At 32.4% G+C, this 27184-nt stretch overlaps 1 protein-coding gene across 1 annotated transcript in view; it reads right to left on the bottom strand.

The window, feature by feature from the left end:
* LOC143074139 (uncharacterized) overlaps positions 1-27184 on the bottom strand; it is a 106661-nt gene that overhangs the window by 78569 nt on the left and 908 nt on the right. The window contains exon 2 of the mRNA XM_076249686.1: positions 23762-23863. Coding sequence (XP_076105801.1) covers positions 23762-23863 — 102 coding nt within the window. The remainder of the gene's footprint in view (positions 1-23761; positions 23864-27184) is intronic.

The raw sequence follows: 27184 nt of genomic DNA, 5'->3' as shown, positions 1-27184 counted from the left end.
CATGGAGTATTGTAAATAGACAGTATTTTGCAAATACCAATACAGATAACTTAGATCTTAAGTGTCTATGAAATCATGCTTCATGGTTGTTAGATACAAATAATGTACTTAGGCAGATATCGAACTCAACGGTAAAATCAAAAGGGTAAAGTCTGTAAAAATTGATAAAACCAATGAAAACCTTGACAGAACCTGACATATTCTTGACTTGGTTTATGCAATTTTTAAAGAAAATGTTGGCGTTAATGTGGTTTATAGCTCGCACAACCTCCCATTTATATGACAATTATATATAGCTCCATTATATTGATAATGTTGCTTGATCAATCAAAACAATCAAAATTGTTTGACGTGACAACAATTGGGATCTAGCAGCATATATAGTATACATACATTATATCAACTATTTTTTTAGATAATCACAAACACACAGTCACAACTAGCAATAATATCAACACAAACAAGCGTCTGGAGATGATATACTTAATAGAACTTATAATCAAACCTTAAAAAATTCAGTTTGATTGAAGTAAACTATTGCTACGAGGCACACAAATCAAAGTCCGCTATACAAATGGCATTCGTCCAAGTCAAATCTTTAGATTTAGGACAATCTGGGAGCCACAAAATCTAAAACACAAAAGCCGTATCATCATATACATAGTCATGTCAGGAGTCTTACGACCATAAGGGAAATAATAGTAAGAATACAAATATACGGAAAACTGCAAAAGTAATGATATGATACAGTGTCAAAAATCATTAACTCAAGACCATCCTGTATTATTATAAACTGTATATTCAAGCTAGTCAATTTTGCCACTGTAGAATTAATGACCAATTGACAGGTACATGATACAGTTAATGAACTTTTGAAATAACCAATCCATCAAGGCCCTCTCACCTTTGATTATAGTGTAAAACTCACATTTCACATTTTTGTTTATAAGATAAACATATGCATAAACTACTAACTAGAAAACATTAGAGTCCAACTATTGAAGAATATAGGATTTGCAAGGGTCTCTGTAATATAGACATGTTCTTTTATTGATATAACTGTAATTGTCTCGAAAGAATATAATTAACATATGTACATTCCCGTGTCCTTCGTTCATTTATGTTAGAGATCAATATTTTATTTTTTTATGTTTTTTTATGAAACAAATATGGTTTCTATATACTTTTGATAAAAGATAAGGGAGAAGGGTGGGTACTTCTGATATTATATTTGGTAAAATTTAAACCTTACTTTACATTGATTTTAAAAATATTACGTTCTTGTAACTTGAAAAAAATGAAAAAATAACAGCCTTCCTGGCTTCTAAAGGTTGCTGACCAATGGTAAATAAACTATATAGATATAGGAAGATATAGTATGAGTGCCAATGAGATAATTCTCAATCCAAATGATAATTAATAAAAGTAAACGATTATAGTTGAAGGTATGGCCTTCATCCCGTAGCATTGGCTCACACCGATCAGGAAGCTATAAAGGGACCCAAAAATTAGTCATGTTGAACCATTTAAATGGAAAAACCACGAGTCTAATCTATATAATAATGAGAAACGAGAAACACGTATGAATTACATCAACAAACGACAACTACTCTACATCAAATTCCTGACTTAGGACAAGTTTGAATTTATCATGTACCAATAATGATATACAACAAAGAATGAAATGTAGAACGTTGATTTTAATTTTAACCTTGACCTCAATTTCAAGGTCTTAAAGCAAGGATCTAAAACAAAAGACCTGAATTATATACTGTGTATGATTTATCTGTTATATAACATATATAGGCCACAGTAGTATACCGCTGTTAAAAAATCATTTATCGATAGAGAAAAAAACGCATCCAGGTTACAAACTAAAACTGAAGAAAACGTTCCAAATATATGAGAACTACGACACAACAGAGACTCAACACCGGAATGTAAAACACAAAGAAACGAACTTAAGTTTAACAATGGCCATTTTCCTGACTTGGTACAGGGCATTTTGGGACATGCCAAACCTTCTGCTTTAATGACAGGGTTAATAATAACATTAAAATGACAACTTTACACGACAGGGCTACAATAAATAAATGGGAGAAAATAATTTTTTTTAAACGTAATTATATCTTTATTGCATATTTGCTGTAACAATTTACTAAGTTTACAGCTTGTAACTTAGTATACCTCATGTTAGTTTACCTAATAGTTTAGGAAAGCACTAATTGGTAAGATATAACTTATTCATAATATTAGTATCTATAGTACAATCGATTTCACAATTATATAAAATAAATATTGTGAATACAGATACAGATCTTTGTTAAAAAATTTCTTTCCTTTTTTTATACATTAACTTCTCCGGAATTTTTTCCGTTATCGATTTTATCAAATGATCCGTTTTCCATTGAAAGTAATTGGGCATAGTGTTGGTTCAGCAAGCATGTGTGTTATCGCATTATCGATTGTGTCTAAATATTCTTATATAAACAGGATTAAACTTATTTTATAAAATTCGGTAAGTATACAATTTTTGTTTAAGTTTCTACTGATCTATTGTATGTCGTCGTGTATATGTATTACACAAGTTAAATCATTAATTTTAGCGTGCACAATTCACAATTTGTCTACATTATAGAATGGATTATTAAATAATCGTGATTACACATGTTTATCTCTTTTTTTTCCTATTACTGTTTATGAATAAAACAACAATATGTACCATGGCGTTACTTATGCATGGTTGAACATTTTTACAAACATTATGTAACACATGCCGACATTCATGATTGATCCTGTGAATAAACATATATGGCTTGTAAACAATAAACAATTGTGCTTACAAAGTTTTGTACTTTTTATAAAATAATGTTTCAAACATTTAAAATTGATTTAATTCTGATTTTATTTTATAATCTTCAATGCATCTATTTGTATTTAGAATTGACTTACTATTATTTTTGTTATTAAAATTGTTTATATCAATAATATTTGAAATTTCTTTTTGGAAAATTTTCAAAATGTTTTCTTTTCTGAGACATAATATGCTTTATATAATGACAAGGATATTATTGTTAGTATGTTATTAATATCAAAGTATGCTGAGTCTTCAATTTTGTACCCTATTACTAGATTTTCAAGACTTATAATGTTTTGTCTATACCTAGGGAGTTCATTAATTTCATTGCTATTTTTAGGAAGTCTGTATTAAATAAGCAGTTGACAAAAAAGTGTTCATAGTTATCTTTTTCTTTACAATGTTTACATAAGGTGTTTTCCACATTTTTAATAATTCATTACATGACAGAATATAGTGAATAAGTTTCCATCTAAATATTTTTAATCTGTATCAGTGAGATATTGAAAAATAAAAACAAAGTTATTTTTGAACTTGTAACTTAAATCTTTGTCAAAAAACATTTCCCACAAAAGAAAACCGTTCGGTTTTTCTTGATTTTCTTTTAGTTTGGACGTTTTATAAAGTTCTCTAGTGCTCGTTAATGGAGTTATTGTTGTGTACCTAATTTTCAAGTCGTTAACAACTTTAACTTTAGTTTTGATGGATTCTTCAGTACAAAGAATTAATTTCCAATTCATTGGTATTGGTTTTTTTAACATATATAATTGGTTTATCCAATTTTGTTTATATTTAAGCTGAGATAAGATGATAGTTTCAGAGATTTTACCCTGTTCATCAATGATATCATTTATTGTAATTATATCGCTTTTTATCCAATCGTCAAAGTTTAGACATTTTCTGTTAAACCTAATATTATCATTTCCCCACAAAACTTGTTTTCTAATTTAAAAAAAATCTTTTGGGATATTTTGTGTTTCCTCCATTTTTCACTTATCCAATCTTTAATTGGTTGCTTGTAAAAATCTGGCATATTTTGTCACTTATTTTTATCAATGTCTTTAATACTCTTTAGATTCATTTTGAATAAGATTTTTCCCTAATTTGTTAAAATTAAATTTTGGAATGATTGTCCAATTATCATTTTTATCTTCACCTAATTTTAGAACCCAGTTGATATGCAGTGATTTTATGTAAACATCAATGTCTGTCTTTTAAGGTCCACCTTCAACAAAATCTTTTGAAAGTGTGGATCTTTTTATTTTGTCTGTTTTGCCTTTCCATATAAAATTATATATCAAAGTTTAAATATTTTGCAACGTTTGTTTAGGTATTATAGTGTTTGATGCAATATATGTTAGGTTTGGCAAAACAAGTGATTTGATGATGACTATCTTTCCTATAATAGTAAGATTTCTTTTACTCCAATCATCTATTATTTTTGTACATTTTAAAAGCTGTTTTTCAAAGTTTAATTTTTGACATTCTTGTTTGTTGTGACCAAAATAAATTGCAGGACTTTTAATAGGTGTAGTACACCAATGTATATCTTCACATTTATCACGACAGTGTTTCAATTGGCCTAGCCATATCCCTTCAGTTTTTGTTTTGTTCAATTTTAAACCTGAGAAAGTATCAAATATTTCTATTAAATTGATTGCAAGAGTAACATCTTTTTTTGATTGAAGAAATAAAGTAGTATCATCTGCTAGTTGGCAAATTTTCAGATAATTACTTTTCGCGTCTAGTTTTATTTCTAGTCCTTTTAAATTTTTATTTTCCCTTATCTTAATTGCCATTACTCCTACTGCTAGAACAAATAGTAACGATGACAACGGACATTCTTGTCGGATTCCACGAGAAGCACTGAATCGAGTAGAATGGAGAAAATATAGGACAGAGAAACAAACGAATAATAGCCATCAGAGACTATTATTCGAACAAAATTGCCGAGATTAGTAACGATCAGAAACAGTTACATAAAATAACTGGAGATTTAATGGGGAACAAGCGTGAAGTGGTTCTCCCTTTGTCCTATGATGAAAAGGATTTAGCACATAGGTTTTGTGAATTTTTTCTTGGTAAAATTGATACCATTCGAAATGGATTATGTGCATCGATCGGCGAAATGTCGGGAAGTCGAAATTATATATCAGCTGATCAGAAATTCAAAGGCGTGCATTTACATGTTCTACCTCCTGCAACACTCGAAGAAGTCAAGAAAATTATTCTGAAAGCGCCATCCAAATCCTGTGAACTGGACCCTTTACCAACACACCTTATCAAAGAGTGCATAGACACTCTAGCGCCTGTCATTACGAACATAGTGAACATGTCGTTGGCTGAATCAATAGTACCTTCAACTTTCAAAGAGGCAGTTGTGCGGCCATCACTTAAGAAAGCGAACCTAGACAAAGAAGTTTTAAAAAATTACCGCCCAGTTTCAAACTTGCCATTTGTATCCAAAGTTGTCGAGAGAGTTGTTGACACGAGATTTGGATCTCATATCATGTTGAACTCTTTACATGACGATATGCAGTCAGCATATCGCACCGGACATTCAACTGAAACAGCACTGATCCGTGTTCATCATGACATTACATGCGCACTCGACAACAACTCGTGTGTAATATTGCTGATGTTGGATCTCTCAGCAGCGTTCGACGTGATCGATCACGACATTCTATTCGATCGTCTACAGTATACTTTTGGTATATCTGGAACAGCCTTGTCGTGGCTTCGTTCATACTTGACTTATAGGTCGCAATGTGTCTCTATTGGATCTGTTCACTCCGACAATATGGTTCTGAAATATGGCGTCCCACAGAGTTCCGTGCTTGGACCGAGACGTTACTCCATGTTTTCGTACCCGGTTAGTGAAATATGTAAGAGGCATGGCATGGCATACCACTGTTATGCGGATGATACGCAAATTTACCAAGTCATCAAGCCATTAGATAACTGGGGTGACATTACCGAGCGCCTAGAAGCTTGTTTGGAAGATATCAAAACTTGGATGTGTACAAATATGTTGACGTTAAATCAGGACAAGACCGAATTGATTGTTATTGCTCCAAAACACAAAGTCAAAAGTCTTAGTAAGTTACAACTGAATTTTGATGGAACTATACTAAGTGAATCTACCTGTGTTCGAAATCTTGGAGTTTTTCTCGATCAAACCCTCAGCATGCAGCAACAGACAAATGCCAAATTACAAAATCCTGTTTCCATCAGATTCGTAACATAGGACGGATTCGATCATATATAACGGAGGACGCTTGCAAAACTCTTGTATGCTCTCTTGTTACGTCGCGACTTGATTACGGTAATGCTTTGATGTATGGTGTGAATGTCTCGAGTCTATCCAAACTTCAACGTGTTTAGAACACAGCTGCCAGACTAGTGACCCGCAAAAAGAAGCTTGAACATATAACTCTAACACCTATGACTCTTCATTGGCTACCATACACATTCCGATGGCAGTATAAACTGTTGCTTTACGCATTCAAAGCCTTGCATGGACTTGCACGTATCTTAGTGAACTAATACATTGTTACAAACCAGCACGATCGTTTCGATCTGAAAATGCTTCTTTAATTGAGATGCCAAAAAATGCACGGACCAAAATGTATGGGGAACGGAGGTTCGATGTGGCGGCCGGAACTCTGTGGAATAGCCTTCCAACAAATCTTCGAAATGAACAATCGCTAGAACTATTTAAGAAAGGACTGAAGACGCATCTATTCAAAGTTGCATTTGTGGATCGCTCATAAGTTAAGACCTGGAACTGTGATTGGTTGTATTTGACTGATGTTGATTTTTAATATTTTGTACATTTTATTCTGATTTTATGACTTTCTGTATATTTCGATATAACGTTTGTATTTTTATTTTATTTTTTACAAACCGATATATTTTAGTAACTTATTTTTAAATACAAAATTCAGCAAATTTTAGAAATATTTAGTTATTAAGATTTTTACTTATTCATTAATAATTCTTTTAAGTAATTTTTTTACAACGTTGCTGTAGTCTTAACTTTTTATAGTTGATTTGATGTATGCTTTATACATATTTCGGTATATTTTTAACTTTGTAATTTCGTGTATGTACGAACTTGTGTATTTTTGTTTTAACATGTAAAGCGCTTAGAATAATTGTATTTTTATATAATGCGCTTAAAAATCCCTTGTAATAATAATAATAATCAAAAGGTAACAGGTTAAAAAATATGTTCATGCCAGACGCTACCTCCACACAAAACTAAGCTGAGAACAGTTTGAAAGCCATAACAACTACAAAGTTAAATATCGCCGAGGATCAAAAGTTTCACAAAGTTGTGAGGCCAAGGTTATCCGCCAGGGAAAAAACTTCATTTTTATCAAGAATAATACATAGTTTTACAAACAGTAAATTTTGTAAAATGACTATATAATAGATATTCATGATTAAACTGAAGTGGTGACTAGCTAAAGAATAAAAACGAATACACGACAATCACAGCCGTGTTAGCCATAGTCATTGCAACGCCCAAAGTGATGTGACGTCATATATAAATTTCTAAAACGTGTTCCGAAAATCAAGAGGGAATTTGAAATGCAAAATTAGATTTGTATCACTTATCTAACTTATATTAATAACAGTGAAAATTATAATACTAATTAATATTTAATTGTAGTAAGTAGTAATTAGATAATTAATTGTATTATCTAGCCTTGTCGGTGTTTCTTCTGATCGAAGTGCAAACCAAATATATCGTGTAAATTACGTTGATCAGAAATTAAATCTACCAAATGAACTGGATGAGTAGTTATCCCAACACACGAAAACAACAGAAAACAATACGACTTACAACTACAAACGTTAAGACATTTGACAAAATCCGATGACAACAACAAACACAACATCAAAACCCAACAATTGATTTGGGATGGAAAAGTACCATGCCACGTCTTAAAGAAATACGAATTCGCACTCAGCAAAACAGTCACATTCGGTAATAAGTCACGTTCAGTAATAAAAAGATCAGACGACGTAATGACAAACCACAATCTTACACGCGGTAAAAATGTCCATAGTAAGTTTGGACAAAGATACATCGTATGGATCAACCAATTCGTGATGGTGTCCGTAAAATTTATGGAGTGTCATATTTAATCTGTCCTTCTCATAACTTTGTTGGAGCAGTTTCTGCGTTAGGAGCACACTCCTGTATATGAAGGCCGTATAGTGTGAACATGCACGAGAATAACATATCAATTGAGATAAGTAAACACCAAAAAAGGGGCAGATGGTATGCTACTGCTGAGAAATGGGAAATTGATAATTGGGAAGTTGAAATCGTTCCGTTAATCATAGATTTTCGTGTGAAGTCGTCCATCTGTGTTAGTATTGAGGAAAATATCAAAGTATGAAGCAGTCTTTCTTGTATCAGTAGTATTCCTAAGGAGTAGGTCCGGTAAGGGTCGATTTTCGCCTTAAATTTCAGATTCATCTAAGATTTTGGACTCTTTTTAAACACTGTAGTGTCTATTTCAATTGATTCGATTAGTTTATGTGAAAGATTTTAACTGATTCAGTCATCAAAAACGCTCGGATTTAAGCTTAAATATGAAAAATCTATCAAATATGCCAACAAACGTCACTTTTCAGATGGTTTTTGTCAAAAATGAAAGTGGCCGCATCCGTGTTCATCCTTAACCTTTATATATGTTATGTATTATCATCAAATACAACTTATATTTCAGTATTATGGATGAACACGAATGTGGCCACTTTTATTTAAGACGGAAACCGTCTAAAATTTATCTAAAACGCTGAAATTGTGAAGATTTTAGTAGTTTAGCACGACTTAATGATGCTAGTACCTAATATATGTGCATTGTATTGTCAAAAACAGCCCATATTTATGTATCAGAAGCAATCTTCTTTCCAATAAATAGCTGAAAGATTACATTTTCACACTTTTGTAAAACTGCTATATTTTGGGGCCAAAAGGGGGTCTTACTGAACCTACTCCAAATTGCATGTTCACTGGGATACATGAAATGCAAGTACTGGCTGAAATATTGGTTATTCAATGATAGGACATCATCAACATATCGGAAAGTGAAATTAAAGAATTTAGCAAGGAGCTTTTTCTGTTTGTTTTTTTAGGAGGGTTTGAATGAAATCTGCTTCATACGAGTACAAAAACAAATCGGCTAGTAGGGGAGCACAATTATTACCCATTGGAATAACGATTGTCTGTTGAAATATGAATCCTCCAAACTCAACAAATATATTGTCGATCAAAAAGTCCAGCATTTTGGTAATATCATCTTCAGTATATTTTCTGGTTCCTTCAATGTTGTTCTTCAAAAATATGAATTGTTATAACCCACGTTTTGTAAGTTTGTAATTACGATTCCCGTTTTTATAGAAATAGCATTTTTTAATGAGATGGTAAAGTCGATCTTTTAACTGAGCATGGGGAATAATAGTATAAAGCGTAGAAAAATCAAGTCTTTATGTTGATGCAAAATTGCAGATTGTGATCGAAGATTAAACACTCAGCTAAATAAAAAGGGGGAGACAACTCCAACCAAATGTCAACGTACCCTTTGTATATATCTAACGGTATGTCCAAACTAACAATTTAGTAAACAGAATTTGTCGCTATCTTGTATAATATCTTATGATAAGTGATGATAAGCCAAAATAAATTAAAAAAAAAACACTTGACATTGACCCCCTTCTTCGAACTTATTATCATTTTGGTGAAACAAGGACCTCAAATTAAAGACCCTATTACCCATGGTTCACTGGTTACTAATGCATAGCACTTATATCCAATGCATATAGGGAAATAACTCTCCGGATATATTCCTGCAAAATGCGTTTGATCTATATAACGAGCAATTTGGTAAAGTACATTTGGCGTAATCTTTTACGGTTACAGAGTAGTCTGCACAAAACAATCAGGTTCAGAGAAATAAGTCTCACAAAGTAAAGTGTTCGGTTAAACTGTCATTTTTAAAGGTGTATAAACTGGTCGATATCAGAGCAAATATTTAAGTGATCAATTTTGAAACAATACTGCTGAAGAAACAAATAGGCGCTAGAAAATAATTATAATTAAAAACCATTTGTTCAGAAAACAATTACACGTCTTTCCACCCCACTGTACATATTTTGGTAGGACAATATTCACTTCAAGTTTAAAATGTCAATTATGCTGCCAGATGGTAGTTAAATGTACACTGATTTTAAAAATATATAGATTTTTATATATTTTGCTAAAATAAGGAAGATGAGTAGGTACTTCCGATTCCTAAAATTTTCACTTATGGTTTACGGTCACAAAGCAACGACCTTAAATCAAAAGACCTTTACTATATGTGTTACTAGAAATATCAACATCAACCATTTGGAATATAAGAGGGATCAAACTACCATGGATTTTCAATGTACCCTTTCAACTAAAATTAACATTAACATTAACATATTTTGAATGGACAAACGAACCTAAATCAGAAGACTCTAGGACTCTATCACTTGTTGATTACTAGTTACACATGCATGTTCCTCATACAAAATACAGAAGGGAAATAACTCATATATTGAGTCTGTGTTTTGCTTTGAACCAATGAGAACAACATCTTGAAGATATAACGAGCAATAAGAAATGATAATTTTCTCGGTTTCTTTTTCGGTTGCAAAAAAGTAGTAATAACAAGGAAACCCGTGTTCGGGAAGATAACTCTTATAAAGTAAACTTTTTTGTCATTCAGGGAGAAAACAAAACTACAATAACTGTTCGATATCATATGTAAAATATCTAAACGACATGGTTCCAAACAAAAACAAAAATCTGCAGGAAACAAATATGGCGGAAGAAGAAATTAATAACAATGAGAACAAATCTCAGCGAAAAGGGACTTTCATCCAATTAAAACTAATTGTTAAGAGAACAATTGAATGTGTTTACACCCCAAAACATATTTAGACAGGGAACTAAACAAAACATGTGGTACTTTAGATGATAAATAACGTCAGTACCTTTTTTATACCTTATGACCATCAAGTATCATTTGGAAATACGGAATATCTATCAATAAGGTTTGGTTGCTGCCGATGGTTATTTTTTTAGAAGAAAAAAAACACGCCACGTTCTTGCCATAACCCTTGTTTATCAACTTTCTGTTAAAACACTACTACAATTAATAAAAGTCTGTCGTATAAGACTAAAAATCGAATTATATTGAGCATAAAAGTTTAGCAACACTTTTTCTTTTCTTTTAAGCTTTGTACGTATAATCGATGTTTTACCTTGTTCACATGTACTTTTAAAACGATATTTGAAATTTATTTGTTTTAAAAATATTGAATGGGGCTTCGACCAGTCTTTCTCAAAAATGACCGCCAGAGAACTACTGGGATGGTTGATGCCTAAATGAGTGTTGCCGACGTCGCGGGTCGATTAAATTTGATTAGGTCAACAGTTTGGAGGGTTATAAATAGATACAGACAAACTCAAACTGCAAAGGATTGACAAAGTTGATACCAAACCTCAATTCGATCAAACATGTATGGGATCTGTTGAACCGACGCATCCATAAAAAACCCGGTGATTTTCACAAAAATAGACAAGAATTTAAAAATGTACTGATTATAAAATGAAATGCAATTCCAAAATGGCAAAATCAAAAGATACTAAATGGAATGCGAAATCAATAACAATCCGTCATCGATCAACGTGGAGCATGGACGAGATATTGATTTTGAATAACACCAATCCAATTTCCACACTGGGACCCTAAAGCGATCCATACAAAGACATTCATAGTGAATATGAGTGGTTAACTTTCATGTTGTTTCTGACATTTCATAATTCAATTTTGTTATTTGTGAAATCATATGTTATTCAATTTTCGTAATAAAATAAAATTCTTTTTGGTATCAGTATAAATCATAAAATCTAATCTAATCAGGTTTAAACAGCGTTTGATTCTACATCATAGGATGGATTCTAATTTTTTTATCTTAAAATATTGGATGTAAAATTGACTTTCAGAAAATCCCTTCCTGATAAGAATTAGATTTAATGATATTAATTAGCAGTAGTTCAAAAATGAAACGCATGCACTGTTTATGGCATCATATGAAAGTCAACAAAATCCATCCATACACATAATACCGTACAGAAAAATATACATTTGACACCATATCATTGAATTTCAAATTTCTTTTGTGGATCGTAATTTTGTTGAAACTGAAAATATGGTTTATGTATGTTACTTGTCTACATGAAACATGTTCATGGTGATCTGTATTCAAATCCTATTATCAGTGACAAAGGTTGTCTTTTTCCGGACGTTCAGTAGCTCTGTGTAGTTTTTTCCCACCCCCTACCAACAAAAACCAGTTCGCCTTGGTATGGCAATTGTTGTACATGGCGTCAAATTAAAAAAAAAAACAATACACAACAATATCATGGTAAGTTGAATCACACTCATAGTATAACAGTTGGTATAAATAGGATCAGATTTCCAGAAAGATAAAGTTAAAATATTAAAACTATGCTGCTAAAATGAATAATCTGCTGACATCTACAACATCTGTAACTTAGTCGAAAGTTGTATCAATGGCAATCAAAACTTATATTCATAAAGATAAGACCATGTGTTTACCTTAACATCATTATTTTTTTTTTCGAATCACAGTCGGTTGTGTCCGGCTAGGATCGCGGTTTTTCGAGTGATTTTATCGGTTTTTTTTCGAGTGTGATCTATTTTTTTGTCGAGTGAATATGAACAAAAATGTAAATTAACGTACTTCCTTTCTAACAAGACGTGATATAGACACTTGAAATTAGTAAACAAGGTTAAATACGTATGTAAGTATTTGATTATATATTAATCCGATTTTGTTTTCGTTAAAAAGTTAAAATTCGCCTAAAAATGCTTTTATTCCAAAATAAAGAATGAAGCCATTTTTATACACACACCAATGCAAATGTAGAAGGAAATACCTACTTGGAATCTATATATCCTAAGACATTCAGACATTTTACACAAATTCTTGTTATTGCATTGAAAACATTAGTTTGTGTTCAGGCTTTATCGAGAGCAGACCGGCCTTTTTCGAGTACCTCCGTGTTTTTTCGAGTGATTATACAAATTTCCTATAACTCAAAATGTTATGTGTCAGTGTATTTATGTTTAAAAACAATAAATAATAATCAAAGGACCAAATTAAGGTGGTACCCAACACTTTGACCTAAATTAATTTGACTCGTTTGATTTTGATAAAATTTTGACAAAGTATTTTCTATGACGCTTTGACAAAAATATGAAAATTACAAAAAAATTGAATCAGACACTTAATCGGAAAAAATGGCTGGATACATGGCAGTTTGTTTGGAGAACACTTATTTTGATCATTGAGAAGCTTCATATTTTCTAAACGATAGAACGTGATTAAAACGTTCAGCTGGTTTCACAGAGTTGTCTCCCTGTAGTAGTATGTACCACCTTAATTCAAGGTTTGAAACCAATGCATTGAAAATATTATGAGTCTCCTGCACTATGTTTTAAAGACCGTTTTAGAAAGGATTAAATAACATTTATTTTAACTATGCAGAGTAGATGTACGTTGTCCGAACAGAGTAGTTATTAATGTACCAGGATTATAATTTAAAACGCGCGTTTTGTCTACACAAGACTCATTAATGACGCTCATATCAAAATATTTATAAAACCAAACAAGTACAAAGTTGAAGAGCATTGAGGACCCAAAATTCCAAAAGATTGTGCAAAATACGACTAAGGTAATCTATTCCTGGGATAAGAAAATCCTTAGTTTTTCGAAAATATTCCCACGTTTTGTAACAGGAAATTTATAAAAATGACCTTATAATTGATAATCATATCAACACAGAAGCATTCGAAGTGCTGAATACTGGGCTGGTGATACCCTCGGGGACCAAACGTCCACCGGTAGTGGCATCGACCCGGTAGTGTAAATAGTTATCAAAGGTACCAGGATTATAATCTAATACGCCAGACACGTGTTTCGATTACAAAATACTCATCAGTGTTGCTCAGATAAAAAAGCTATACAACCAAACAAGTACAAAGTTGAAGGATAAAAACATTTAAAAAAAATTGTCAAATACGGCTAAGGTGATCTATGTCAGGGGTAGGAAAATTCTTGGCTTTTCGAAAAAATCAAAGTTTTGTAAACAGGAAATTAATTAAAATGACCACATTATTGATATTCATGTCAACACCGAACAAACTGATTAAATTAAAGGCTCATTTTCCAAAGAAAATGTTTAAAGTTGGCGTCAATGTGGTTTTATAGCTCGCTACCGAACCCATTCCCCCTAAATTCTTTTATATTGATAATGTTGCTTGGGCGATCCACACATACAAAATTGGTTGACGGGACAATAATTGGGATCCAGCAGCATATATTGTATACAGACATCATATATATATATATTGGATGATGAAAAACAAACATTTACAACTAGCAAAGAATTCAACACACAACAAGTGTCTGTAGATGATAGTTTATAGTACATCATAATCAAACATAAAACAACGTGACAAACAGTTTGATTAAAGTAAAATAAGAATACGAAGGACAAACATCAAATGCCGTTATACTACAATAAAAGGTTTACAATGTTCATATTATCATACAGACGTGTAATACAAACTATGTCATACAAATGATTAAAGTACAAAAAAAAACATTGGCTAACAATTTAAGAATGATGAATTTCAAAATAGTTTTTCTTAATCGCTTTTTTTTCTGAGACTGTTAATGAACTGTGTATTCGAATTGCATTTAATATAACATAAAGCAAAACAAAGCGAAGCCAACTCTTTCAATTTGTCTTTTAGTTTGGAATGGGGAGTACTTGTGTAAAGTGTAGAAAAGTCAAATGTGTTTTATGTATTGCAAGATAAAAAAAAGTAGTCTAAGATTGTACGTATTCCAAAAGATCTTTTGCATTTTTCAGTATCCCCATCCGATTCACACGACCTCTAAAATCGGAAGTTTCATTATAATTTCGAAACCCGGATTTGATGGCTGATAAAATAGATGTTAATAATTTTTAAAAAGGTTTCGTGTTTTGCAAAATTTTGGTCTTTAAGATTGACGTAGCATGGGTATTGATAGACCCTTTCAGTTTCTTAATACTGGTTTGCATCAAATACCTCACAACCTTAATCTATTCGGAAAGAATATTTACGTCTTCGTTTTTGTGTTTAGCCAATTTCATGACAAAATCCACTACTGAATCCATCAGAATGTTGAAGGTTTCTTTCCAATTGATGTATTTAGGCTCACGAAATTAAGGACATTTGGATAACACATTTCGCAGGTTATTGACAATGTTGAGGTCAACGGTAATAACGTTGCCAGCCGGATTTAATGTGAATTGTTAACTAGCACAGATGCAGTCAGGAGGTTTAGATTTGTTGTCAATACTGAAATTTTACAAAACGTGTTTGTAATTCGACATGTTGGTTGCAATTGGTTTGGTAAAGGTATAAGACATGATTGGTACAGACTGGTTTTTGGTGGGGTTCGTGTTGTTTATTTTTTAGTTTTCTATGTTGTGTCATGTGTACTATTATTTGTCTGTTTGTCTTTTTTATTTATTAGCCATGGTGTTATCAGTTTATTTTAGATTTATGAGTTTGACTGTCCCTTTGCTATCCTTCGTCCCTCTTTTATTAATAACTTATGCACATAAAGATTTAGTTAATAACTCCTGTACATAAGGACTAAGTTAATATCTTTTGTACACTCAGCATGCTCATGGTGACATGTATTCGAATCCCTTTGCAATTGATAAAGATTGCTAGTTTTCCAGAAAGTCGGTTGTTCTGTCTATTTCCTACAGGTTCATCCACCAACATTGTAAAACAATCTGACAATAGAAACTTTTAATAACCGAAGATGTGTAAAGTATTGATTAAACCAAATACGTAAAAATAGAAATAATATATCCACAAACCTACACCATTACTAGACTTAACGAACAAATACAGACATATGTCTGAATGAATTGTTCCTTGGAGTATAGTAAATAGGCACTCTTTTGCAAAAAACAATACAGATAATTGAGATCTTTAGTGTCCATGAAATCATGTTTCATGATTGTTAGATACAATAATGTACTAACGCAAATATCGTACTCAAGGTAAAATAAAAACAGATGAAATCTGTAAAAACTGACAAAACCAATGGAAAGACCGGACAGCAACTGATATGTTCTTGACTTGGTATCGGCAATTTTAAAAGAAAATGTTGGTGTTAGTGTGGTTTATAGCTCGATCAAACTCCCATTTACATGACAATGATATATAGTTCCAGTATATGGATAGTGTTGCTTGATCAATCAACAATCTAAATTGTTTGACGTGACAATAATTGGGATATAGCAGCATATATAGTATACATACATTATCTCCACTATTTGTTTTAGATCAACTAGCAATGATATCAATACAAAGCAAGCGTCTGGAGATGATACTTAATAGAACTTCATAATCACACCTTAAAAAATATAGTTTGATTTAAGTAAACTATTGCTACGAGGCACACAAATCAAAGCCCGCTATACAAATAGCATGCGTCCGAGTCAAACCTTTAGATTCAGCACCATCGGGAAGCAACAAAATATAAAACACGAAGCCGTATCATCATATACATAGTCATGTCAGGAGTCTTACGACCATAAGGGAAATAATAGTAAGAATACAAATATACGGAAAACTGCAAAAGCAATGATATGATACATTGTCAAATACTGAAATCTGTGATATGTACATGTTCTTTTATTGATATAACTGGAATTGTCGCGAAAGATTATAATTAACATATGCGCATTCCCGTGTCCTTCATTCGTTTATGTTAGAGATCAAAATTTGAACATGCAATATTGAGTCAATGCGTATGATAAGTTTTTTTTATTATTTAAATGCCATAGATAAATCTAGCAATTGATTCAGAATAAATATTTGAAAACGAATGTCTACTTTCTTCTACAAAAAATACAACTTAAGAAGATTTTTCATGTTGGTTTATGTTGAAATGGTTGAGATGAATTTAATGATTCAGAAAGAAAAAAAACTTTGTCCCGTTACCTTTTTACGAATGTGACCTACCAAATTAGATTATTTACTGTCTTTGTTATAACATGAACAACACGTCGGGTGCCAGATGTGGAGTAGGTTCTGCTTGCACTTCTGAGCACCCCAAGATTTTGTGGTATTCGCGTTGCTGCTGTACCCCAAGTGTGTCTTTGTTTAGTTCAGGCATCGTTGTCAATATAATGGAATTTTATGCGACTGTCGTACAAGAGAGAGATCAAGTACTATATTATTGATATGTTGCAACTAAACAACATATAAAAATGGGTATATGAATTGTCGACAACAATGAATATCGCTTAATAACAGTTTGAATAAAATTGAGAATGGAAACATGGATTGTGTCAAAAAGACAAAAGAAACAAGCAGAAAATATTCCAAGCTACCAACGGGTCTTATACACAGCGATAAAAATTCCTGACCTGGTGGTTAACTTAAGCTGGTCCTGAACAATAATGATAACTAGTTCAGCGAAAATGGACGTCACACTAAACTCAACAACAGATAAATGAACCAGAATTTAAAAAAGGACCATACAAGATTAACAAAGGCCAGAGGAACATGATTTGGAATAGGCAGAACAATGTCCGAGTTCGATGTTTGAATAAGAAATAGAGGAAACACCCATACATACTGTAAATTCACAAATTATTGCTATGTTTTAATTAATGCGAAAAAGGTGACAGGGTTATAATCGCAATGATTTAAACTCGTATTTCTTTTTTATATAAATTTTAATTATGAAATTTATCAAATCGAAAAAATCAAAATTGTATTTCAGTCTAAACCGATAAAATCGCAATGATAAATACACGCGATTATTTCTGAATTTCCAGTATCAAAGAAAAACAAATGTATTTAATACGAATTGTGCAGAGAACAGTTAAAGGTCTGACAACCACAAAATGCACATATTTTGATCAAAAATGTTTACTTTCAGTTTAAAATGTCAATTCTGGTATCAAAAAATACAGCTAAATGTACATTGGTTTTTTTATGAAACACATATGATCTCTATATACTTTTGATACAAAATAAGGGAGGATGGTAGATACTTTTGATTTTAGATTAAGTAAAATTTAAACATTACTTTACACTCACTTTAAAAATATAACGTTCTTGTAACTTAAAAATAATGAAAACATAACAGCCTTCTGGTTACAAAAGGTTACTTCTGGTTAATTTCTTTTTAAGTCAAAGTCTGCATGATGACCAATGGTAAATAAACTATATAGATATAGGAATATGTGGTATGAGTGCCAATGAGACAACACTCAATCCAAATAACAATTTATAAAAGTAAACGATTATAGGTCAAGGTACGGCCTTCAACACGGAGCCTTGGCTCACATCGATTAGCAAGCTATAAAGGGCCCCAAAAATTAGTCATGCAAAACCATTCAAACGGAAAAAAACATGAGTCTTATCTATATAATAATGAGAAATGAGAAACACGTATGAACTACATCAACTAACGACAACTACTGTACATCAAATTCCTGACTTAGGACACGTTTGACTTGATCATTTACCAATAATGATATACAACAAGCAATGAAATGTAGAACGTTGATTTTAGTTTTAACCTTGACCTCCATTTGAAAGTCTTAAAGCAAGGACCTAAATCAAAAGACCTATATTCTCTACTGTGTATGATTTATCTGTTACAACAAATAAAGGCAACAGAAGTACACCGCTGTTTAAAAGATCATTAGTCGATAGAGCAAAAAAAATCCATATCAAATATAATAGAACTACGACACATCAGAGACACAACACCGAAATGAAAGAAAAAAAACAGAAACGAACTGTAATGTAACAATAGCCATTTCCTGACTTGGTACAGGGTATTTTATGAAAAATTGTGGGTTAAACCTGTTTTTCTGACATGCCAAACATCCATTAATGGTAGTGTTAATTATAACATTAAAATGACAACATTAAACGACAAGGCTACAATAAATAAATGGGAGAAAATATAGGACAGAGAAACAAACGAATAATAGCCATCAAAAGATAACAGGTTAAAAATATTTTTTCACGCCAGACGCTCGCTACGTCCAAACAAAACTATGCTCATATGAACAAAAGTTTGTAAGCCATAACACCTATTAAGTTAAAGATAGCAGAGGATCAAAAGTTTCAAAAAGTTGTGAGGCCAGGATTATCTGCCTGGGACAAAAACATCATTATTATCGATAATAATACGGAGTTTTGCAAACAGTAAATTGTATAAAGTGACTATACAATAGATACACATGATTAAAATGAAGTGGTGACTTGCTAAAGAATAAACACGAAAACATGACAATCACAGCCATGTTACCCATAGCAATGCATCGCCTAAAGTGACGTGACGTCATATATAGATTTCTAAAACGTGTTCCGAAAATGAAGAAAGAATTTGGATGAAATGCAAGTATGTGTATGACTTATCTAACTTATATTAATAACAGTGAAAATCATAATACTAATTAATATTTAATTGTAGTAAGTAGTAATTAGATAATTAATAGTATTATCGTCTTAAATAAATACGAATTCACACTCAGCAAAACAGTCACATTCGGGAATAAGTCACGTTCGGTAATAAAAAGATCAGACGACGTAATCACAAACCACAATCTAACACGCAGCAAAAATGTTCATAGTTAGTCTGGACAAAGATACGTCGTATGGATCAACCAATTCGTGATGGTGTCCGTAAAATTTATGAAGTGTCATTTTTAATCTGTCCTCCTCATAACTTTGTTGGAGCAGTTTCTGCGTTAGCAGCACACTCCTGTATATGAAGTCCGTATAGTATAAACATGCACACGAATAACGTATCAATTGAGATATGTAAAAACCATACGAAGGGGCAGAGGGTATGTTACTGCTGAGAAATGGGAAATTGATAATTGGGAAGTTGAAATCGTCCGATTTATCATATATTTCCGTGTGAAGTCGTCCATCTGTGTTAATATTGAGAAAAATATCAAGGTATGAAGCAGTCCTTCTAGTATCAGTAGTATTCTTAATTTCAAGTTCACTGATATATATGAGATGCAGGTACTGGCTGAACTGTGGGTTATTCAATGATAGGACATCATCAATATATCGGAAAGTGAAATTAAAGAAATTAGCAAGGTGCTTTTTCTGTTTGTCTTTTGAAGAGTTTGAATTAATTCTGCTTCATAGGAGTACAAAAACAAATCGGCTAGTAAGGGTGCACAATTAGTACCCATTGGAATACCGATTGTCTCTTGAAATATGAATCTTTCAAACTCAACAAATATATTGTTGATCAAAAAGTCCAGTATTTTGATAATATCATCTTCAGTATATTTTCTTGTAGTTTCAGTGTGGTTCTTCACAAAATATGAATTATTGTAACCCAAAACAAAAAATTTGTATCTACGATTCCTATTTGTATAGAAATAGCTTTGTGTAATGAGATTGTCGAGTCGATCTTTTAACTGAGCAAGTGGAATAGTAGTTTCAAGCAAAGAAAACAGTATTGATGTTGCTGCAAAATTGAAAAGATTGTGATCAAAAATTAAGCAGCAACATTCACTTAAATAAAAAAGGGGAGACAACTCCAATTAAATGTCAACGTACCCTTTGTATAAATCTAACGATATGTCCAAACTTCCAATTTAGTAAACATAGTTTGTCGCTATCTTGTATGGTGTCTTATGATAAGTGATGATAAGCCAAAATTGATAAAAAAAAAAACCAACATGACATTGACCTTTGACTTCGAACTTATTTTCATTTTGGTGAAACAATGACCTCAAATTAAAGACCCTATTACCCATGGTTGTAACGGGTTACAAATGCATATCACTTATATCCAATGCATATAGGGAAATAACTATCATATGAAGTCTCCGGATATCTTCCGGAAAAATGCGTTGGATCGATATAACGCGCAATTTGGTAAAATAAATATAATTAGTGTTCAGAGAAATAAGTCTCACAAAGTAAAGTGTTCGGTCCAACAGTGTCATTTTGAAAAGCGTAAAAACTGGTCGATATAATAGCAAATATTTAAGTGATCAATTTTGAAACAATACTGCTGAAGAAGAAATTAGGCGAAAGAAAATAATTATAATTAAAAACCATTTGTTCAGAAAACAATTGTTCGTCTTTCCACCCAACTTTACATATTTTGGTAGGACAATATTCACTTCAAGTTTAAAATGTCACCTTTGCTGCCATATGATAGTTAAATGTACACTGATTCCAAAAAATATATAGTTTCTATATACTTTTGCTACAAAAAGGGAGATGAGTAGGTACTTCCGATTCCTAAACTTTTCACTACCGGTTTACGGTCTCAAAGCATAGACCTTAATTTAAAAGAATTTACTATATGTGTTACTAGAAATATCAACATCAAATATTTGGAATATATGAGGGATCAAACTACCATGAATTTGCAATGTACCCTTTCAACTAAAATTGACCTTAACATATTTTGAATGAACCAAGGACCTTTAATCAAAAGACCCTAGGACTCTATCACATGTTTATTACCAGTTTCAAATGCATGTTCCTCATACAAAATACAGAAGGGGATTAACTCATAAATTGAGTCTGTGTTTTGCTTTGAACCAATGAGAACAACATCTTGAAGATATAACGAGCAATAAGAAATAATAAATTTTCTCGGTTTCTTTTACGGTTGCAAGGAAAACCGAGTTCGGAAGATAACTCTTATGAAAAAATCTTTTTGGTCATTCAGGGAGAAAACAAAAACTACAATGACTATTCCATATTGTATGGTAAATATTTAAACGACATGTTTCTAAACAAAACAAAACTCTGCAGGAAACAAATATGGCGGAAGAAGAAATAAATAATAATGAGAACAAATCTCAACGAAAAGGGACTCTCAACCAATTAAAACCAATTGTAAAGAGAACAATTGAATGTGTTTACACCCCAAAACATATCTAGACAGAAAACTAAACAATTAACAAAATATGTGGTACTTTAAATGATGAATAACGTCAGCACCTTTTTTTTTCCTTATGATAATCACGTTTCATTTGTGAAGTTGAAACAGAATATCTATTATTTGGTAGCTGCCGATTGATGTTTTTTTAGAAAAAAAACCACGCGACGTTCTTTGTCATAACCCTAGTTTATCAACTTTCTGTTTAAACACTACTACAATTAATACAAGTCTGTGTTATAAGACTAAAACTCAAATTATAGTGAGCATAAAAGTTCAGCAACACTTTTTTCTTTCTTTCAATGTTTTATGTTGTTCACATGTACTTTTAAAAAGATATTTGAAATTTATTTGTTTTTAAAATGGGGCTTTGACCAGTCCTTCCCAAAAATGACCGCCGGAGAACTACTGGGATGGTTGATGCCGAAATGAGTGTTGCCGACGTCGCGGGTCGATTAAATTTGATTAGGTGAAGAGTTTGGAGGGAAATAAATAGATACAGACAAACTCGAACTGCAAAGGATTGACAAGGCTGATACCAAGATCTCAATCCGATCAAACATGTATGGGATCTGTTGAACCGCCACATCCATAAAAATCCTGGTGATTTTTACACAAAATTTACAAGAATTTAAAAATGCTCTGATTAGGAAATGAAATTCAAAAATGGCAAAATCAAAAAATACTAAATGGAATGCGAAATCAATAAAAATCCGTCATCGATCAATAGGAGCATGGACGAGATATTGATTTTGAATAATACTATACCAATTTCAACACTGGGACCCTACAGCGATCCATACAAAACATTTCTAGTGAATATGAGTGGTTAACATTCATGTTGTTTCTGACATTTCATAATTCAATTTTGTTATTTGTTAAATCATATATAAATTCTTTTTGGGCTCAGTCTATACCATAAAATCTAATCTAATCAGGTTTAAAAAGAATTGAATTATACATCATAGGATGTTTACTAATTTTTATTATAAAATGATGGATGTAAAAATTACTTTTAGAAAATATCTTCCTGATAAGAATTAGATTTAATGATATTCATTAGCAGAAAGTTAACAAAAACAATCCATACAAATGAGTACAGTACAAAAAAAATTGCATTTGACACCATACCAATGAATTTCAAACTGTTTTTTTGTGAATCGTAATTTTGTTGAAACTGAAGATGTGGTTCATGTATATTACTAGTCTACATAAAACACGTTCTTGGTGATCTGTATTCGAATCTCATTTACATTGACAAAGGTTACCTTTTCTTCAGATATTCAGTCGTTCTGTGTGTGTTTTTTCCCCATCTCCAACCAAGAAAAACCCGATCGCTTTGGTATAGTCATTATTGTCCGCGTCGTCAAACTCAACAAACAAATAAACAACAACAGTTAGTTGTATCGCAATTGTAGTATCACCGTTGGTTTCATATCGGGCAGAGGTTATAATAAAGGAAATCGAAATAGGACAAGATATAGTGAAAGTTGTCAAAATTATATAACAGAAACTTACAAGCTGCTTACATCTACGTCATTTGTGACGTAGTTGAAAGTTGTTTCGTAAGCAATCATATCACATTTACTTTTTTAATATGTATCTGGATATGTGTATTTAAAATATCATTTTTCTTTCTTTTTATTGGATGCCTCAAACGATTTAGCAAGTGTACTACTTGACTAATGTATTCATATTTTTTGGGAGTTTGTATATTTCAATAAAACATTTTCAGTGTTATTCTTATTTGGTTTGATAAAAGATTTTACAAAGTTGGACTGTCCTGTAAAGGACGTCATCACATACCCAATTTCCTTTATTCGGATCTATATCTGCTCTTTCTAATAAGAATCTAACAATGTTGATGAATCCACCTTCAGCAGCTGCGTATAAGGGAGTATAACCATTCTGAAATAAAAGGTTTACAATGTTCATATTACCATAAAGACGTGTAATACAAACTATGTCATACAAATGATTAAAGTACAAAAAAACATTAGCTAACAATTCAAGAATGATGAATTTCAAAATAGTTTTTCTTAATCGCATGTTTTTCTGAGACTGTTAATGAACTGTGTATTCGAATCGCATTTAATATAACATAAAGTAGTTTGTTCTGTTTGTGTACTCCATTGTCATCCCCAACAAAAACCGACAAAAGCTTTATACTCCAACAAAACAAATACAACAACAACATCATGGTAAGTTATCCTACACTCTTAGTATAACTGTTTGTATCATTACGGGCAGATTTCAGAAAAGAGGTCTCAGTGCAGGCAATCAAAATAAAAGAGTGTCGAAAGATACCAGAGGGATAGTCAAACTCATAGATCGGACATAAACTGACAACGCCATGGCCTAAAAAGTAAAAGATAAACAGACAAATGATAGAACACAATACACACATCTGGTGCTCATGTTATTACAAACCCAGTAACTAGACTAATTCGGTAGGTCATGTTCGTCAAATGGGGAAATGGATTGTATTTACGACTTAAGAAACATATACGATATGATCTGTGTAACAATTATTCCATAATGGTCAACCAACTCGTGATGGCGTCAGTAAAATTCCCGAACGGATGATTTCAAGTTCATCTTTTTGAACTCGTGGTTTAATAGCTTCCTTGTGTGCAAGAACCACCTATCAAGGAAATCATGAAAAGGTATACAAGCCGGGGTATATCGTATCAATTAGGAGATACTGTATCTGCTGTATCCTTTTTGTCTAATTCGATGTGATAAATGTGTTCAACATAGTAACCAAATTTTGAATTATTTATTGAGAGTATCTTTCTTCCTAAGAAGTTCCTGAATGAAGTCAGCCCCATTATAATAAAGAAAGAAGTAGGCAAGAAGAGCGACACAATTGGTTCCCATTAGAATGCCAACAGTCTGTTGAAAAACACGTCCTCCAAACGTAACAAGTAGCAACGTCAAGTAAGAAATCAAGCATCTGGATAATATAAAAAAAGAAGATGTGGTATGATTGCCAATGGGACAACTATCCACAAGAGACCAAAATGATACCGACATTAATAACTAAGGTCACCCTACGGCCTTCAACAATGAGCACAGCCTATACTACATAGTCAGCTATAATAGGCCCCGATAAGACAATGTAAAATAATTCAAACGAGAAAACTAACGGCCTTATTTATATAAAATAATGAACGAAAAACAAATATGTAACACATAAACAAACGACAACTACTGAACTACAGGCTCCTGACTTGGGACAGGCACAAACTTAAATAATGTGGCGGGGTTAAACATGTTAGCGGGATCCCAATCCCCCCCTAACCTGGGACAGTGGTATAACAGTACAACATAAGAACAAACTATAAAAATCAGTTGAAAAAGGCTGAACTCATCAGATGGACAAACATCCAATTGGACGTGACCGGGTACTTGTCCATCCCTACAAAAAGACACTAGGAACATATCTGAGAGTACTCGCAGTTACCTGACTGCTAGTTCAAAGCCACTAACAACTAATATAACAAATCATGCATCTAAGACTAAACTATCAATCCGCACACATCCAACATCCAATGGATTTAGTGTAAAGACGTCATAAACAGCCAGAGAAAAACATGACATTGTGCAATGCCAAGTTACAGGTATTGACAGATTGTAGATCCATGAATCTGTGTATGTATAGAATATACTAGTAATATTTAGTTTGCTTTTAATTTACTGAGAACAAAATCAATATTTATACCAATAAAAACAATATTCAATGATCTTATTACAGTGTTGAATTGGTAACCTTTAAGAATAAGTTTATTTAAAGGAGCAATACGTTTGCATGGATCATTTCTAAATTTCCGGGCACGGTTAACAACATTTTCATAAAAATGAGGTGCTATTCCGTTTGAAATAAGTTTCGGACCAAACATCAAAACCTACGGAAAAATTTAGTAAAGGTTTTAAGTAATTTATGGTAACGATATCCCTGGTTTAATAATTTACCAGTAATACACAGATTACGTTCGTTGAAATAACAACGTCACAACAGACACGGGCATAGCGAACGAGCTGTGAAATATAAACACCGTAAGATGGTGCCAAAGGAACATTTCAGAATTTTGTTTTGTTAATTTGATTCAGAGTGATTCTTTACAAAAAAAGGGACGAAAGATACTAGAGGGACGGTCAAACTCATAAATCGAAAATAAACTGACAACGCCAAGCTAAAAATGAAAAGGACAAACAGACAAACAATAGTACAAATGACACAACATATAAAACTAATGAATAACCAACAAGAACCCAATCAAAGACTAGGGGTGATCTCACGTGCTCTGGAAGGGTAAGCAGATCCTGCTCCACATGTGGCACCCGTCGTGTTGTTTATGAAATAACAAATCCGGTAAATAGTGTAATTCGGTAGGTCACATTCATGAAAGGATATGGGATTGTAGTTACGACGTAAGGAACATATCCGATATCATTTGTGAAACGGTTATTCCATAACGGTCAACCAACTTGTGATGGCGTCCGTAAAATTTACGAAGAGATGATTTCAACTTCACCATTTGGAACTCTTGATGTAATAGCTTCCTTGTGAGCAACAACTCTCTATTAAGAAAATCATGATAGGAAATACAAATGAGGACTTATCCATCCCTTAGACAAGATACTTACTTTTTTAGAAAACAAAGCGAAGCCAACTCTTTCAATTTGTCTTTTAGTTTGGAATGGGGAATATTTGTGTAAAGTACGTGTAGAAAAATCAAATGTGTTTTATCTATTGCAAGATAAACAAAAGTAGTCTTAGATTGTACGTTCTCCAAAAGATCTTTGGAATTTTTCAGTATCCCCAGCCGAATCACGCCACCTCTAGAATAGGAAGTTTCATTATAAACATTAGAAACCCGGATTTGATGGCTGATAAAATAGATGTTGATAATTTTGAAAGAGGTTTCGTGTTTTGCAAAATTTGGGTCTTTAAGATTGACGTAGCATGGGTATTGATAGACCCTTTCAGTTTCTTAATACTGTTTTGTATCAACGACCTCACAGCCTTAATCTATTCGGAAATAATATCTACGTCTTCGTTTTTGCGTTTAGCCATTTTGCATGGCACAATCCGCGAGTGAATCAATCAGTATGTTGAAGGTTTCTTTCCTATTGGTGGATTTAGGCTCACGATATTAAGGACCTTTGGATAACTCATTTCGCAGGGAAGTGTTATTGACAATGATGAGGTCAACGGTAATAACG

This window comes from Mytilus galloprovincialis, chromosome 5, assembly GCF_965363235.1.
Source record: "Mytilus galloprovincialis chromosome 5, xbMytGall1.hap1.1, whole genome shotgun sequence".
Taxonomy (NCBI): Eukaryota; Metazoa; Mollusca; class Bivalvia; order Mytilida; family Mytilidae; genus Mytilus; species Mytilus galloprovincialis.
The sequence above is the reverse complement of the archived record's forward strand: the minus strand, read 5'-3'. Positions and strand labels throughout refer to the sequence as shown.